The 18,948-nt window shown below is 34.8% G+C and overlaps 1 protein-coding gene across 1 annotated transcript in view; it reads left to right on the forward strand.

Moving 5' to 3' along the window:
- Window positions 1-13,828, forward strand: part of KLHL4 (kelch like family member 4) — a 76,427-nt gene extending 62,599 nt beyond the window's left edge. Inside the window, exons 6-12 of the mRNA XM_035323845.1 lie at window positions 1,971-2,183; window positions 3,226-3,412; window positions 6,536-6,760; window positions 8,378-8,540; window positions 10,952-11,164; window positions 11,684-11,855; window positions 12,500-13,828. Coding sequence (XP_035179736.1) covers window positions 1,971-2,183; window positions 3,226-3,412; window positions 6,536-6,760; window positions 8,378-8,540; window positions 10,952-11,164; window positions 11,684-11,855; window positions 12,500-12,559 — 1,233 coding nt within the window. The 3' untranslated portion in view covers window positions 12,560-13,828. The remainder of the gene's footprint in view (window positions 1-1,970; window positions 2,184-3,225; window positions 3,413-6,535; window positions 6,761-8,377; window positions 8,541-10,951; window positions 11,165-11,683; window positions 11,856-12,499) is intronic.
- The last annotated feature ends 5,120 nt before the right edge of the window (window positions 13,829-18,948 follow it).

Below are 18,948 nucleotides of genomic sequence, written 5' to 3' on the forward strand. Positions count from 1 at the left end.
CTTCTCTTCTCTTCTCTTCTCTTCTCTTCTCTTCTCTTCTCTTCTCTCTTCTCTTTTCTCTTCTATTCTCTTCTGAAATCCCCAGTCTTCCCCAGAAATTAGACTTTTACTATTTTTTTTAAGTCTGCGTGTTAAAGAAATGACAGTTCAGTCTTTAAGAACACTGCCTAATATGAAGGACCCTGGTGAGACTCAGCAGTACTGTGCATATAGACTTTACACAGTCTTCCTGAAAACAGCTGGGAGAATTTCCACCTCTAGAAACACTTCCCGCATCAGCACAGATTGAGGATGCTGCAATGAAAGAGGACCTTTCATTGTCATAAAACCACCTACCATGTTTGCAGCTACTAACAATTACAGAAAAGAGGAAAATCTGAACCTCTTTGAAAAAAGTTTAAAGAAAAATTTCTTTTAACTCCCTGAACTGATTCTCAAAAGACTCTAGAAAACTCTGGAGATTGAAGACTCTAGAGATTGTAACAATGCACACACACAAGGTGTTGTGGAAGAGGATAAAGGAAACATTCTGGTTTGATTCATGCCAACTTCAACCACCTGAAAATGTGTACCTTAGGGGAAAGACTATAAAGACAGAGTGTAAATATAGAGACCATCCCAATGAACTGGTAACATTTAAATATTTTCAGAAGATAATCAGCTATAAACACCACATCCATTCAATGAAAACAAACACAATGGAAGCCTTCCCTTTCAATTACTTCAGCCATTGATGGAAAGTATTAACAGTTTCCTGCCTAAGATCTTTTCATGAAGATAGAGCTTGTTCTGATAAACATCTTGTGCTATATTTGTAACTAAATGTTGACTGGCCTTCCTGTTCCTATTATCTGAATGTCACAAAATATTAAAGCAGGATGTGCATAACAGAGTAAAGTCAACATACCCTTTAATCATTGATACTTCTATATGTGCATTCTTAATTCTCCTGAGAATTCAAGAAAGCTGACTACTGAAAATAAATAATACAAATATCAGTTACTAAAATCTCTTCATCTGCCCTACTTCAATGCGGTTTCCAAATAAGATACATGTCTCCCAGGTACGCAGATGGAAATTAGTATTTCAAATTTATACATAAATTCCAAGATGTAATTCTCTGTAACTTAAAAAAATATTTTTTTCTTTGGACTTAACACAAGCAAACATATCTCATACTGAATTATGATGACTGAAACTATATTTCAGTATCAATTCTAATATTACTTTACTGGACTGTACAATGTAATATTTTTTTATGAAAAATAATTCTTTCATTTTATATTCATGTCTGTTTCTGGAGTTGGCAATTTTTCTCACCAACAGACTAGAGACTGAGACCCCTTTCTCAGGACTTGTCCAATTTTCAATTGTTGTAAAAGTACTGTTAGAAAAGCAAGTTTAATTTCCCTAAATTTTCAGCTGCAGACAGTGAAGACATACAGTCAACACCTGGAACAGCCTGTCAGAAAAGAACTGCAAGGTTTGAACACGATTCAAAACTGGGAAATCTGATTGCAACACAAGCTATACAAACTTGTTAATTTGAAAGCCCACTTGCCATTCCTAAGATATACCGTGTGTCTTCAAATTGTGTTGCTATTAAGCTAAAGTATTAAGATCACACTGATGGACAAAACTGTCAGTAGCAAAACCTGACAGGACATACCGACAAGAAGCCTGACAGATGCTGCTGTAAGCATGGTAGTGGCGACAATTATCATTGTTCTTCAGTTCTACAACAGGAAGGTAGAAAAGAAAAACCAAAATTTCACCTTAAATGATAGAAGGGAATTCAATGATCATTAGAATATATATTAGAATATATATTACATTTCCCTAGTGCAAAAAATACAGTATAAATATATAGAAATACAGTATATATGCAAAGCCTTAACATTATGTAAGGAAAGGTTACTTCAAGGTGTGAAAATCATGACTGTACTGAAGCCTATTGTTTTTCTTTTCAGGAACACTTCACAGAAGTTATTAAAAACCAGGAATTTCTTTTACTCCCTGCTAATGAGATTGCAAAGCTCCTGTCTAGCGATGACATCAATGTTCCTGATGAAGAAGCCATATTCCAGGCGTTAATGATGTGGGTGAGGCATGATTTGCAAAACCGACAACGAGACCTAGGAATGCTTCTTTCTTATATTAGGCTGCCTCTACTTCCACCACAGGTATGGAAGTGAGGGGCTAACAGGGGATTTAACTACCAACTGAAACACTTGCCTCGAGCATCAGTTAGGCAGAAAAAAAAATATCTGTACAAAAGTGCTGGTTTGGGCTTCTTTTTTTAAAAAAAATATTATTTTGTTAACTCTATAGGTATGTTTATTATTTGTGAAGAGAGATGAAAACAAGTTGCACAATAGAAATGTAATTATTGGGCTCACAACTACTTTTATAAACATAGCAGTCTAATGATATCTGAAAAGATTTCTTTCCTGGGGAGTTATTTGTACTCTAATAACACAGAAATTTGATACCATGTGAAGACATTCATTTAGACTTACCAAGCTGCAGGACTGATAAGACACAATACTTATCTCTTATTACTGCAAAAATAAACAAAAACAATGGGGTCTAGATTATTGCTGACTATTCTGAGCATTGGCATTACTTGTCCCTTCAGACTGAAAGAGACAGTTCATCAAATAAGTGGCATAGATGGACATACTCTTTTATAGCAAGCTGACACTGTTGGATCTGTGTCACAGAGGACTATCTCATCAGAAAAACAGGAGTAGGAACAATACTGTCAGGAGTCTACCTTTATTTTATTGACAAGTGAAGTTGCAAGTAATCAACTTTGGGTTAAGCATCAAAATACCGTATATATTTATTCTTAAATGTACAACTTGTTTAAAATATATTCTATTATTAATAGGGATATCTAGTATTAGGTTTGCTTGTACTCACATCAAAAGGACATTTACATTCATAGGGAGCAGTTTCAATTTGCAATTTTAAACTTTTCTAAAAGTTAGAATAATGTTTTTTGAAAAAAAAAATAAAAGACTCACATTTAAACATTTATTTATTTATTTAGTTACTACTCTTATGTTTTTTTTACTTGCATTAAAGCAGAATGTACAGCAAAGCTTGGGTGAGAGGTGAACTGTAAATGAGTGTTTGTAGGTACAAATACTTTAATTGCTAAAGTACATACAACTTGTAATGATTTAGATATACATAAGATCATCACTTCTCATTTCTTAGTTACTAGCCGATCTAGAAAATAGTCCAATGTTTGCAGACGACCTAGAGTGTCAGAAACTTCTTATGGAGGCTATGAAATACCACCTTCTACCAGAAAGACGGTCCATGATGCAGAGCCCTCGAACTAAGCCGAGGAAGTCTACAGTGGGTGCACTTTATGCTGTAGGAGGTATGGATGCCACTAAAGGTAAGTTTGGATATTTGTTTAATTGTGTTAATTAATTGTATTACAGACACACAGGGAATATATAACAATCTTTGAAAATTTTCTGTTAGGAAAACAGCATTTTAAGGATGAAAAAGAGGAAAAAATAGAGAAAAATAATCTTGCATTTTAGATGTTCTTCTTTCTTGCAAGAATCATGTTTCTCAATGATATACGTACAGCTTGAAGTTCAGACTAAAGTTTGATTTGAACGGTGATTTTAAAATTCAGAATTTTCTAAGAATTTTTGCATGCAATTTGGCTTTACAAATCAGTAGAAAAAATAACATTCAAAATATTTCAAGAAATATTTAATGTAATTATAGTGTGCTCCATTTTTTGACAAAAGTTAGAAGGCTGGAAAAAATTTTTAGGGAAAAGTAAAACCAAAAAGCATTACTGAACTTTTAGCAGCTCTAAACTAAAGTTATCAATATTTTAAAATAAAATTTAAATGGAAAACATTTGCACTTTTTTACAAGTGCAAAATACGTGCATCTTTTTTCAGGACTGTATATAGAATTTTCTTCAAGTTTGTAGTTGAAAGTTAAATGTTATAAATGTATTCAATTTTTTATGATTTGATTTTCACAACGGCAACCAGTTTACAACTTCACAAATGACACTATTCTATTTACTAGGAAGTATATTAAATTATTTTATATAGGAATCCACTGCTTGGTGCCAAAGAACTGTAATTAGTTTAAAGTCTAGCGACTTGCTGAACAGTATTACTTTTAGCTGTGTGAGTTTACTATTAATAGACTCACAAAGAAACTAATCCATTTCATGGTTTGGAAAAACTTGCTGATGACTAATGTTTCCTATACAAGACAACTTGCAGTGCTACCTTACTACCCCATAAAATCAAATTAAATACTAAATACACATTCACCACCATCACAACATGAGGAGAAAACATTCATTCTTATGACAATTTACCAAAATGAAGTTAAGCCATAGCAACTAGTGTAGTTCAATTAGCAATACTAATTATTTATGAAGTACATAAATCAACCAAGAACTCAAGGTTATCTTTAAACTAACTTAACTATTCTTAGAAATAAGAATAAAATTTTCTAACAGGTCTTCATAGTAAAGGTTATACAAAGAAAGGGCTATTTCAGTCAACATCTCTACTTCCTGTTGGTGTCTCTTTTACTTATTACCTTGGAATAAAGCCAATTGTTTGAACTTTTGCCTTTTGATGGTTAAGAACAGCACTTCCTCTCCTCCCTGCTGTCCTCTATATCTCTGACTCATACCTTGAGCCTGTGCTGGATTGCAAGATAAAGGAAACAGCACCTAAGAGACTATGAAGCACTAGAAGAACATCTGTGAGAAGGGAGTAACTACCACCTCTGGCAATACTGTGCCTTCTGTGATAAAGAAAAGAACTCCCTGAGAGTGCCAAGTTTGGCTTTGTGCTTATCTCAGGTGGTATATGAAGTCAAGCCTCAACTTCAAATGATCAAGAGAAGATCAAAGAACCACTCTTGGGCTAGTATTTTGAAAAATGTGAATGTGCCTAAACCACATTACCTTTCAAAACCTACTTTCAAACCTCTGTAAAAATTACAGCCTACAGGGTATGAACACGCTGTACACCTTAATGTATTTTTCCTGCTCCCCCCCCCCCTTTTTCTTTTCTTTTTTTTTTTTTTTTCTTTTGAGATTTCTTTTGAAGCTGAGAACTTTACGGCACTCACATATTAGCATAAAATAAATGAGACGGAATCAAAGCAAAGCAAACAGATTACCAAAATGAAAAACAAAACAAAACAGTAAAAGAAATTCAGATTTTTTTTTTCTTTTATTGCTGGTAGATCTGGTAGTTTCTTTCCCAGTCTATGCATCTGGAAAGGCATGTAGAGGGAAAAGAAAAAAAAAAAAAGATATCGAGATAAGCTCTTATTTCACTAAGCTTGCTGAGTGTAGCAGATGACCTATAGCAGGTTCTACTTGTGAAAACAAGCAAATGACTAAAAAAAACAAATGACTAAAAAAAACAAGCAAATGACTAAAAAAAAACAAACAAAAAAACTAAAGCAAATGATATCTTCCTTCTCTGCATTATTGCACAGTTGTTTTGCTGTTAGAAACCATTTATCCACAAACTGCCTATTGTAATTCTCAAAATACTACTTCTCTAGTCTCAAATCCTAGTCAAGGAACAGGCAGGAAATCATCTCTGTTTTTCTCATCTGGTTGCCTTCAGCTGAACTGAAGCTGAGCTCCAGTGTGTACTGAGTTTGCAACAGGTAATTGCCTCTTCCTACCTTAGTCGTTGCTCAGCCATCTCCTTGTTGTGCTAAATCAACTCTCACAGGACCAATTACGGCTTCAGAGTGACTGGCAGGAGCCAGCACATGTAAAAGTGTCAGTATTAAAAGGCAGGGAGTTAGGGCCTTATGAATAGTTGCAGTAAAAACATTACTAGAAGTTCAGTGACCTGGAAGAATTGAAAATACAGCTTCTGTATTACAGCAGACAAGCATTTATTGCACGGCTGCTGCAAAGGTGAACCTCAAGGAAGCTACCTGTGGGAAACAAGCGCATACTCACACAGAAGTCAGCCTTCTGCCTGTCTCCCTTGTGAAAAGGAAAACACCCAAGCTATTCATGAAGATGCATGCCTAAGTACTAAGACAGACAGATTCATGGATACATTTAGTTTTTGATAGCACTAATGGTTTAAGCACAGGCATGCCTAAAGAGTATATAGTTATGAGGTACCATACTCATAAAGAATTAAAACAAAGAAACAAAACTAAACTACCCTCTTGGTATTCAAATGACTAACAAATTTAACTTATCCTCAAATTTCCAGTGTTAAAAAATTAGCTGGCATGTAATTCTTCCTCTTCTTGCCCCTGGTTTATTCCCGTATGTTTGACAATCATATATGCATGGCATTAATGCAGCTTTCTCACTAGCTTCACACTTTGTAACTGAAGTTCTCAGTAAAAGATGCAGTAAAAGTCCACACACAGAATTTCAATCTTTTGAAGTTGAATAATATTTTGAGATGGACCAGCTACTGACTACTGGATGCTGATCAGTTCATGGCTGCCTTGTATTGTATAATACTTATGTCTTCAACAGGCACAACTACAATTGAAAAATATGACCTTAGGACTAATAGTTGGATACAAATTGGTACCATGAATGGTAGACGATTACAGTTTGGAGTTGCAGTAATTGACAACAAGCTCTATATTGTGGGAGGAAGAGATGGTCTGAAAACTTCTAATATTGTTGAATGTTTCAACCCTATCACCAAGGTTTGGACTATAATGCCTCCTATGTCAACACACAGACACGGCTTAGGTAAGAGGTGCTGCTTCTTTGCAAATACTTTGGATCACATATAAGTCATTTTAATTTACACAAATGTTGCTGACATAACTTTCAAAGTATTCAGTAACATGCTGCAACATGTGTAGAAGGTATTTTTCAAAGACAGAGTTGCCCTTTGCCATAATTTTATGACAGTGATATTTATTAGTGTTCACCCAACTTACACTGGACTTCCAGAGTTAATTTTGTTTTTAGAAAATTCCAAATATAAGCAATGGTGAAAATGACTGACTCTTCTAATTCAGTGGTGAAGGTATCTGCTTGCAATACAGTAACAGCCTGATTTATAGTTTTAGAAAATTATGACTAAGTTAAGCCTATGGGTACCTAACACCTCTGAAAATCAGATCAGATAATTACTCACATTGAAGAAAACATTGCTGTAAGGAAGTAAGTGCAACTTCACTAATTTTAATGTTGTAATTACAAGAGTTTTAAAGAGCTCTGCCATAGCTTGGTATATGTGGGTCTTTACTGCCCAGTAATCCTTAATATTATTCACAGTGAATGAAATATATGAAATCTCAAGTGCATTGCTGGAACAATGAAAAATAAGGACAAGTTTAACAGTAAGGAGACTATGGGAGGGAATATGACAATTCCTGAATGATTTATTTGTACAGACCTTATGAGAAAGGCTGGCTTCATTTATGTTAATAGAAAAAGATATTGGCTCAAAATCATTATAGTAAGTTCAAATGACATATAATATTTTTATTTTAATGAATAACACAAAAAGACTGATCCAGTTATTCAATAAACCTTAGTTTGTGGCCTATAGTACCTTCTCCACCACTTAGGGGATAAATTACAGTGTTGAGTTCTTTCCAGGTCATCTGTCAAACTAACAAAAACAAATAGGAGTAAGTAGTAAATGGAAAAAAAGACAAAACAGACTATAGTCTTTAAAATTACCAGCTGCAGGGGCATAATTCTACCCAACAAATAGGTTGCAGCAGTAAAATGAGTGCCCAGAGTTAGCCTTCTAACTATGTACCAGCTCAATTTGCAAAGCTGTCTTGTGCTTATAGGTCCTATTGGTTTCAGTGTGATGTTGTGGAGAGTAGCATATTTGAAATATATATATATATATATGTATATAGGCCATGTAAACTTAATGTATACTTATACCCACCCCCTCAGGCTTCATTCTGGCAGGATTACAGAGCTTCAGCTCAGAGTAAGGGATATGTAGTTGTGTTGGACATTTTTTTTTCATTGCCTGGCTCAATCTTTTTTTTTTTTTTTTTTTTTTCTTTGATAGAATAGCATTATTTCTCATATAGGGGCTCAAACTTCATTCAGAACAAGGTCAACAGAATTGGAAGAGAGAAAATTCTGAGAACATCAGAACTGAAACAACTTTCTTCTGATCTTTAAGCAAAAGATAATGCTTATTCCGAAAAATACTGTATAAAAAGTATTTTGTTTGTCCTTATTTATTCTTCTAAATGACAAGGCTGTTTTTAGATAGTTTAATACCAGCTGAAATTGCTTATCTTTATACATGGAATTAAAGTATGAAGTTAATACTTTATTGATCACTGTAATTATTAGATACTGTAATCCGTTTCTAATTCTTTTAAGGAGTAGCAATGCTTGAAGGACCAATGTATGCTGTTGGTGGCCATGATGGATGGAGTTACCTTAATACTGTAGAAAGATGGGACCCTCAAGCACGGCAATGGAATTACGTTGCTAGCATGTCAACTCCCAGAAGCACTGTAGGGGTTGCAGCATTAAATAGCAAGTATGTCAACAGGAAAAACTGTTTTTTCTTTGCTTCCTGCCTTGGAAATCCAGTTTCTTATATTTTCTTTTCACTCTGAAAGTAATTAAACACCTCAAGAAAACAAACAGAAAATGTAATGCACAAAAATAAGGAAAAGCTTTTCCTCTGTTGTGTGGTAAATTATTTTCAAAATTTCAGTCACATTATAAACATATTTAAGCCACTTCAAGTTCCAGCAATTTGAGCATATTACAGATGCACAACAGCATTTTTCCTGGAATATAACTTACGGGAGATACTGATCAACTACCTTGAAAAAATTCCAAGCTTACTTTTACATTTTTAAATCAATATGTCTAAGGAAGCACCATTTGAAAGAACTTTAACTTCTTCAGCAAATTAGGCTGGTGCTGAAAATATTAAAGCCTTATAAAAGGCCCCGATTTGGTATGTTGGAAGGCATGACTTGAGCCAACCTTCCATCTTAATGAACTCTGGGGAAGGAAGCCTCTTAGCTGTGAGAGTTCGTAGGGTCTGGGAACGTTACAGACAGTTGTAGGCAGAAAATTGCACTTATTCTGAAAACTTATCACTGGCTCACCTGTTCACTTCTTGAATGCTGGTGACTTATGAAAGAGAAAGAGTAAAAATTAAGATGTTAGCAAGCAGATATTTGCAAATGTAAATCTTCACATACAAGCCAGGAATTTTGCATTCAAACAGGACATGATTTTAAACATTAAAAATTATGAGAGGCAGAACTGTCTGTTCAAGTCCCCGTTGTATCTCAGAGGAAATGTTCTCAGCATAAACTTCACCAGAAACTCCTGTTGTTACCTTCCACAGGGACGTGCAGGAAACCACTTTGTCAAAGAGGAAATCCAGCCCGATCCTGACTCTGTTCTCAATCAGCCTGATACATGCTGTCTCCAGCCCGGCTTAAATCACGTCTGTTAGTCTAGTGATGCAATCTCTGGCATACCAGGGGAGCCGAGATCAAATGTCCATCATTCAGTGCTACTGCTGCGGTCTGAGCAGAATGATTCTCTTTTTCCTGTTCCCTTGAGTCACGCCATATTTTTTCTATTCAATCCCATCGGAAAAGACTTAGAATTTCAGTGGAGCAACATTTCTGACCCATAAATGGTCAGCATTAGTCAATAAAGGAATATTTGTTCATCTTCTCACAGAATGGATTTATTTTTATTTTTATTTTTTTTTCAGATCTTTAGATGTTTCTGGGTACTTTACGGAAAACAAAAAATCCCAACCAATCTGCTCACATAGTCAGTGATTTCCTCTCTCTGTGAAAGCTGTGTAAACAAGGAGACAGCATCTAAGGGCTTGATGTTAAAAGAAAATAAATGAAGTTCTCAAGTTTTTTTAATGGGCCCAAGCAACAAACTGTACAACAGAACTGAAGTCTGTGTTCAATTCACAAATATGAGAAGAGAGGGCTAAAAATTTTGTAGGGCTGTAAAAGTCAAGATTTTTCTTGCTGAAATTGTACGTCAGAGCAATCTAAAATTTATCCCAGTCACTGGAGCAAGAGTCACACAACTCAAGCACAATTCAACTGATTGGTTTTGGGTGACATACTCTGGACATGCTGAAGTATTCCCTAGATCTCTAATAAGTTGCACTAAGCAAACTCAATTTCATGGCATTAAGTAACAGCCAGGGTGTGAAAGCAACCTAAGCAATTGGCACACTCAACATTTAAACACATCTACTATTACATCCAGTATGTGTGCTATCACAGTCTAGAGGCATCCAGCTAGTTTGAAATAAAAATATATATTTTTTTAAAATCAGATCTCATAAAATTCTTTGACAAAAAGCCACAACCTGGTTCTTAATGGTGAATTTACACCATTTATTCTTACATGTTGTCTCAACAACAGCTGGCTTGAATCTCGAGTTGTTTGCCAAGTGCCTTTATGCTAAACAGGCAGGAGGACATATCTGTATGGTAAATTTTGTTCCACAGATTTTCTTAAATTCAAGCACTGAAGAAAATATATTTGATGTATTTTGACATATGTTTTTGATATATATGAAATTACTGATTTTTTAAAGTGTATTAATAGTAGAGGAAAATTGCTTAATGCCATACTGAGATATCAAATACTTTGTAACCTTACATTTCAAATGTATGTAGCACCTTTATATTAAATTACATCTATAGCTTAACAGCATTTTTTAATCTTCCAATGTGACTGCCTAAAACTGTATTGCAAAATGAAGAAAATAACTTTTTTCATGCAGAATGCAAAACTCACTGTGCAAAGAAAGTTACCAGAGCATAGTGGTCAGAGAGCAAATAGTGGGCATCATGGGAAGATTAAAGTGGTCTGAATGAAGTTTACAAATGTAATTTTTACTAAAATGACCAAAACTGTTCATTTTCCCATGGATAATTGTCCCAGACTATATGCTGTTGGTGGACGAGATGGGAGCTCCTGCTTAAAATCAATGGAATGCTTTGATCCGCACACAAACAAGTGGAGTCTATGTGCTTCGATGTCAAAGCGAAGAGGGGGTGTTGGCGTTGCAACATACAATGGCTTTTTATATGCTGTGGGAGGTCATGATGCGCCTGCTTCCAACCACTGTTCTCGACTTTCTGACTGTGTAGAAAGGTAAGCATTTGTATTTATTTATTTCACATTCCAGGAAGTATAAAAATTTGAGTGTTATGCTTGCAAAATGTATTATGTTTTTAAGAATAATATTTTGAGCAGAAGAAATGATTTCCATTAGCCCCCAGATGCAAATTCCTCCTTGCTCTCTCTTCTATTTGAAAAAATCTTTACAGAGAAATTAAAAAAAAATACTCTGAAATTAACTTTGCTGACTGAGCTGCTGCTGCGCTATCATTCCCTCATGCTTCATTTATGTTCAAAACAGTGATTGTTTAATGTGATAGAAATGTAGTCTGTAATCATAAAGTGAAAATACAGGCACGTTTAGTGAGTTTGAAGATCCCTCTAGTGGCTAAATAAAATAGTTGATCAAGTTACTCATAATTCTCTACACTAGTCCATAGTGTAAACTAAACAGCAATACAGGAGAAAAGCATTTATCAGTTATATAAATCTGAAATATCATAATGCATTTCTACAATATATTTTTCTAATTTTGATCATAAAACATTCTAGGTATGACCCTAAAACAGATGCTTGGACAACGGTGGCCCCCTTGAGTGTGCCTCGGGATGCTGTTGGAATTTGTCCTCTGGGGGACAGATTATATGCTGTTGGGGGCTATGATGGCCACAGATACCTGGATACTGTGGAGTCCTATGATGCGCAAAATAATGAGTGGACAGAGGTAATTAAAAATAGAAAGAATTCTATGTGAATAATGGACAAAGCAAATATTATTATGTTGCAAAATTATTACTGGCTTTGTGAAAAATGGCATATATTAGGATGCAGTAATACCATAGTTTGGCAGATATAACATATTGATTGCCTCTCCTGTTAAATACCTGTGTAGAAGTTTTCAGATACAACAATGGAGTAATAATGCACGGGTAAATAAACCAGGTTATACAAATAATTTTGTAACAGAGGCTGGAATGCCTTTGTCAGCAGTGCTCTCTACTGGACACACTTTCAAGTTTTCTTATTTATGACCAACCTTGAGATTAAGAGAAAACATTAAAACTGTCAAGATCCTTCTGTACCTATGAAGTCCATAGTTTAGGGTCAAAGGATATAAAAGTCTTTTACAACAGCTAAAAGAAACACCACCAGCCTATGGTCCAATAGCCCTCAGCAGCTGCAAAAAGTTTTTTTTTTTTTTTTCCCCACAACCTCAGATTGTTTCCACAGTTCCAGTTAAATCTAATTTTCTAGCAGTACATTAGCTTGAATAAAGAAATTGTTTTCCTTTTAATCTACAAGTAATTTCTTCTAGTCCTGCCCATAACAGTCTACTAAAAATGTTTATTTATTTTATTTTTTTTAAAGGAAGTTCCTGTCAATATTGGAAGGGCTGGAGCATGTGTTGTTGTTGTGAAGCTGCCTTGATGACTACAATATTGTGGAACTAAACCTGGAGTGGAGTTTCATGAAGACTGAGTCAGGAAGAGAAGAAACATTTCCAGAAGGACTCTACACATCTTTGCAGCCCTCCGTTATAGAGAATATTTATCTTGGGGCCACTCTGCTATTAAAGTACAAAACCAGAGTCTTCCTGCATTGCAAAAATCAGAGAATTTTGCAAAGGTTAACTATTTTTTATGCCTAATACTTAAAAATTCAATAATATGTTTAAATGGATGAGTTTTGTTACAAAGGTTTATCTGTTATTTATAAAATGCAGTACTAAAGTGATACATGGATTTCATTTCAAGATTTCATAAAACTTTCTCTTCTATGTTAGCAGTAATGTTAATGTTTATAAAAAGTTTTTATATTTTAAGGAGATGAAAATGAATAAAAGATAAACACCTTCAACAGAATTGCACAGAAGGAAATACTGATCCATAAATACCATTGGCAACAGAATATTCTCTGCAGAAGAAACTTCACTTCTATATTCAGAAATTAGATTACTAAATTAACTTTGAAACAATTATATAATAAATGAAAGAGAAGCATAGAATTTGTTGGCTATTCAACTACTAATATGACAATATAATCCATTTTAACAGATACTCAATTGAATCGTGCAAGTTAAGTAGGCCTAAGGTATCTTTGTTTTCTTAAGCATGTGCCGACAGGAAGAACTCTCATCAAAACGCAATGCTAATATAATTACATTCATTTTCACCACGTATTCGTATGTGATATTTTAATTCCAATCACAGTATGTCAGGTTATTCATGGATTTGTCTTTGCCCACTAACCATCTGTTAGTATTATGTTAAACTAATTTGGCTATTTTTGGAATAATCACTATGCATTACATTTTTTTAAAAATTGTATAATTACATTCCTTGAATATAACTTACAAAATGAAATTTTTATATCATATTGATATGACAATCTTTGACCTCAGCTGAAGATTACCAGCTTTCTATAATGTACAGTGGAAATATGGTAAGAAAAACACGTGCACTGTGTAACAGTATACACCATTAATATAAACATGTTTACGTTTAATATGAAATTATGAAGGAATATTCAACATGCATGAGGTTTTCTTTGTGTGTGCCAATTTTTAATGAAAGTCTTGATTTTTTTATTTTATTTTTTTGGCTGTAATTTCATTTCTGGTCATTTCAAAAGCTCAAAGTGTATTTTAGAAAAGGAATGTATGTCACATTCTATGCTGTAAAGCATACTATTTGGGCAAAATCTACTTTAGTGTCCATTATGTTGTCATTTTGTTAGTATTGGAAAATTCAAGTCAGAAATGAAAATTCTCTCAAGATGCAGACTAAACTTCCTGAACATTTTTTTTGTTTTGTTTTGTTTTGTTCTGTTTGTTTTTCAGAGTTCACCAATATGGTATTTTAAAAAGTGTACAGTATTTATCCTATTGAACACTTCCAGAAAGGAAAACTCATATACATATTTATATATATAAAAAAAATTAACTTAAAAAAATAGAATTATGTTTATATAAAGCATGCTACATCCAAATAAACGTAACTTTCTCTGCTAAGAAAATTTAGACTATTTTAACCACTTTGCTTTTTTCATTTTACATCTTCAAGAACACAAAACATAGAAGTCTTCTTTTTCTAGGCCAAAGGCAAAAAAGATTCTGTCTTACGTCTCCTTACTGCATCTGGTCCACAGAAACTACAATTTAAATCTTCTTAGATGTAAGGTTACTTAGAAGTTACTTTTTTCTTTCTCTGAGTCAAAAGTAGCTACCACCACGACTGGTAGCTTGTGAGTAGTTCATGACTTTTTTGAATTTGTAAATGATTCCCGGGGGTGAGGTGGATTTTCATTTTCCAGCAAAATCACTACTATGAAGGAAACACAAGTGGGCTGGTAGTGACTGTGTAGTGACAAGGCAGGTTGATGTTACACATCTGTTTCCAGTAACCAGTATAACCTCTTTTATTCTTGCCTTGTTTGGAAAGCACTGATAGTGTGTATTTTGGAATTTCAAAAACGAGCACAAGTTATACAAAGAATGTGCAGCTTATGTCAAAATATGTGCAATGGGCACATCAAAGTTGGGTACGTTAAACTAGCAATAAAAATAGGTCTCTCTCATAAAGCCTTCACATGTAATTTGAAGTTTGGGGTAAAAGAAGACACAAAATATCAAGTAAGAGAGAGCATGAATGAGTCCTCAGGTAGTAGAGTGGTTTATAAAATACCAATACATATCTAAAAACTAAAGTCTATTGTAAGGAATGAAAATGAAGACCTGAACATCAAAGAGGTCAGGACTGAAGAAAAGAAGCTGTGGGTGAGCATCTTAACACAAACTCATGAAGCCAACCTCTAAGAGTTGCATGGCTTGCCTGCAAATTTCATTAAAAGATTTATCAGTAAACAAGGTCTGAAACACGTAGGAAAAAAAACTAGGCATAAATATTCCCCTTAAACTAATCTTTAAATATACTACCATTTCCATAATTTAATAATGTCTCAATGAGTGCTAGAAGAAAATTACATTTTCTATAGATCTTTACTGTCTCTGGAGACATTGTCTGTATTTTAAAAATAGGTTTCTATATTTTAAAAAATAGAATAGAAAAAACGTAGCATTCATTTAGCTTGTAGCACACAGCTACATTTATCAGTTTGATAAATTCAATAGCTATTCCTACAATGAACCAGAACTACTGAAACAGTATGCTAATATTTGTAGGCATGTGACATGATGAGATGATCTCACTAATTTTTTATTATTATTATTATTATTTTAACATAGTCTAATCACTTCTATGACAAGGCTGTGGTAACTAGCATGCTTTCTAAATTTTAAATTAAAACTATCTTGTTATAGAAAAAAAAAAGACAAATACAAGTGAGGGGAAAGGGAGAAACATGGGGAAGGTATGAAATAGAAAAGTATGTAACAAAGTGATGAGCTCTGCAGAAGAATAGAGTCAAAAAACATATTGGGAGAACTAGTTCTGTATCTCCCTCTCCTTGAATGAAAACTCAAGTTTCAAGCTTTATCTGAAACGAAGATATTGAGAAGCTTGTTGTGAAGGCACCATGGAAAGCTGAAGGGATAAATAATCTTTTATTATTATTATTATTTATTATTATTATTATTATTTTTTAACTGAGTACTTTTATGTGCACGTTTACAACTGGGAATCATGTTGCACACAGGCCTGCAATCATGTTTGGAACTGCTGATAGAAGAATTCAGTTCAACCTGTATAGAATAAGGGCAGTATAACACACATCCTGAATTATTTTCAAAACAATTTAAGTATTAAATGATGACAAACACTGTCGTGACCTTAAAATCCTAAGTGGTAAATATAAAAAAATAAGTCAAAATAAAGTTTGAACAAATACTTGAATTCAAGCAATAAAATGGGACAAATTAATTTTCTAGAGAAAGTAGTTCCTCAGTGTTTTTAGTACTAAAGTTTTAGTTCTTTTCTTCCATAGTGTTTGTACAGCAGTGGAAAGTCATGTGAAAGGAAGCTAGCAATTAGCAAGAGGAAATTGGAAACTTAACAGGAAGATGGAAGAAAAACAAACTGGAGAGAATTTGGAGATGTCTAGACATTATCAGGTGAGAGGGAATATTAGAGATACTCTGATGAGGTGTCATCCCTTCACATTTCCTCTGTTTCTTCAGCCATGAGTAGGTGTAATAGTTATGTAGCATATTAGGCACTCTGACAGCTGCAGGCACAGCTGGCTTGCCAGCAGGGCACGGAAAGGAGCCCTCCTCTCTAGCCTCAGAACTTGTCCAGCTCTGTGCCTTTTATCATGACTTTCACTGTAGAATGATTATTTGTACCATTTCTGTTTTGCACCAATCACTTCTTCTTTGTTTTTTCAATCCCTGGCCCTTAAAACATATTTTTGCTACTTGGACCAGATGATAACATTTACATGAACTGAAGTGGCAACATATTTTATATATTGAAATTTATGGGAATCAGGGATGCTATTTACTATGTTAAATCAGTTCTGGGAAAGACTGAAGGTTCATCTTATCCACTATCATTCACTATATCAACCAGTAACAGATATTTATGTAAAGACCCAGCTAGCATATAAAAGTCTTCTCCTTGAAACAACTTCTCGGTTTATTACAGACAGGCATATGGATAACTCCTTGATTACTAAACTTCATCGTGCTTTACAGTTACTGATGAACCTACCTTGGTTAATTTACTGGACATCTGTTCTCAATGAATTCTGCAGTGTAATTGTAGGCATCATAAAGAAAGGTTTGTGTGTTTATTTCAAACCTGCTACTGAGAACATTTTCCAAAATTCTGTTTACCTAAGAGAGTCAGTTCAATCTATCTTGGTTAGTTAATTAGTAACATTACTTTAGTAATACTACTACTTCCAGTAATGTAACTGTATTACTGAAACATTCATCTTCATAATAAATCTATAGGGTAGGAAAGCAGTACTATACTGCTTAGCAGTGCTGTGCTATTTACAACTGGCACAGGAAAAACAAAAACAAAAACAAACAAACAAACAAAAATGATTGATGACACATAGGAAAAAATATATTACAGGAAAGATTTGGGCCCAGTTATTCCAACATCAACGTTAGCAGTCAGCCAGTATGTTTTTCAGCCAGACAGTACCTTCACTGCTCCAGCAAGACGCACAGAACTTTGAAGCTTACTTGAGCTACCTAGTCAACTACTCATGCTGCCATCTCCTTTATTCTGCCTTCCTGTTTAAGAAACTTACAAATCCATCTTTTCTACAGTATGTGCTGAATTGGTTAAAGAGTGACAAAAAATACTTTAACATGAAAGGAAACAATTGACTATGCATGCTTGGAAGGTGTGGGCAGGCTGATTTCCTCCAAGGGAATCAAGGAAGATGGCAAGGCTAACTCTACCTCTTTCTACATGCCTATTTGTGCACATGGCTATTACATGATGGCTTTTTCCTTCCCAGCTGACCCATTCAGTGATGGGTGTAATTTAAGCAGCATTCCCTGATCCATTGGAGAGGCAGTCTCTCAAACCCATTAGAAATGGTCCAGGTTGGGAACGTTCTACTGTTTAAACCAAGCTAAATCATTTTGCTCTGTCTGTGGGTGTGGGTGTGTGGGTGTGTGTGGGTACGTGTCTGTGTGTGTGTCAGTCAGACGGTGCCAGGCTGCAGAGCCTGGGGACTGCTGACAGAAATGCTGTCAAGGGCTGGAGGCTGCATACAGCCACCCTTTGAAGGGCATGGCCATAGCTGCTAAAGAACATGTACTCAAGCATGAGTCCCAGTGTAAAACACTCATATTTTCTTCTTCATTAGATGTAGACATTAAAGAAAAATACAGAAAAGTAAACAAACAAAAAAGCAACCTTGGCACCTAGATGGTGTAATAAATCAGAGTGCCTTTGAATTGTCAGATGAATGTTCCGTTACCAGGTTATTGCTTTATCTTCTGTTCCACAGATGAACCTAGCAATTTTCTGGGAGAAGGAGATTGTCCCTTTCTGTGAACAAATCTCACATCAGAAATTGGGGATTTTCCAGTAAATTACAACAACTGGTAGAAGTCACGACAATCAACAGAACTCCATCTAACTTTGACACAATTCATCTCAAACTGAAAACTCCTCTGTTTCCCTTTGCTTTGAAAACACATTCCTCTGAACAACTATATGACTGGCATATATGTATATTATCAAAATACCACTGGAAAGGCCTTGGTCTCTAACCCACTTTTCTCTTCTCTTCTGGAAACATACCTTTCCTCTGAACTTCACAATTTCCTATGTATACTGTTTACAGTTAGTATGTATTTGAAGCTGCCTGACATATTTTAAGCGTTTTCTGGTTTTAGTCCTGGTTTTCTATAATACTTATAAAACTGCTCCCCTTTAGCCCCATCATTTTCAACCTTTAAAGCATCATAAGCATCTCTATGTTTGACTGCAAAACATATTGTTACAAAAATATTGCATTTGCCCTCTAATGTACTGCCAAATATATTGCCCAGAAAATATTTTGTGATGCTAAAAGCAACACAGAAAATATGAAGAAAAATATCATACACAAAAATAGAGGATCGTTTTTCATGTCTTGTGTAAAACAGTCTCAACTGATCCGTGCTATGTCTTAGAATTGCAGTAACAAAAGATGGAATAGCCTACTGCATCGGAGCTGTATCAGCGTTCCTGCAGTCCCTGCAGTAACATGTAATTTATTAACAACGTCATATCCTATTTTCTACACAGGATATTCTCCTTGCAGGTTTGAAATTCCCCCAACGTTGCTTGCCCGTGCTTTTTTCAGTCAGCGGAGGCTCGGCACTGCCGCAGCGCGGCCCCTCCCTGCAG

The sequence above is a fragment of the Oxyura jamaicensis genome, chromosome 4 (genome assembly GCF_011077185.1).
Source record: "Oxyura jamaicensis isolate SHBP4307 breed ruddy duck chromosome 4, BPBGC_Ojam_1.0, whole genome shotgun sequence".
Classification (NCBI taxonomy): domain Eukaryota; kingdom Metazoa; phylum Chordata; class Aves; order Anseriformes; family Anatidae; genus Oxyura; species Oxyura jamaicensis.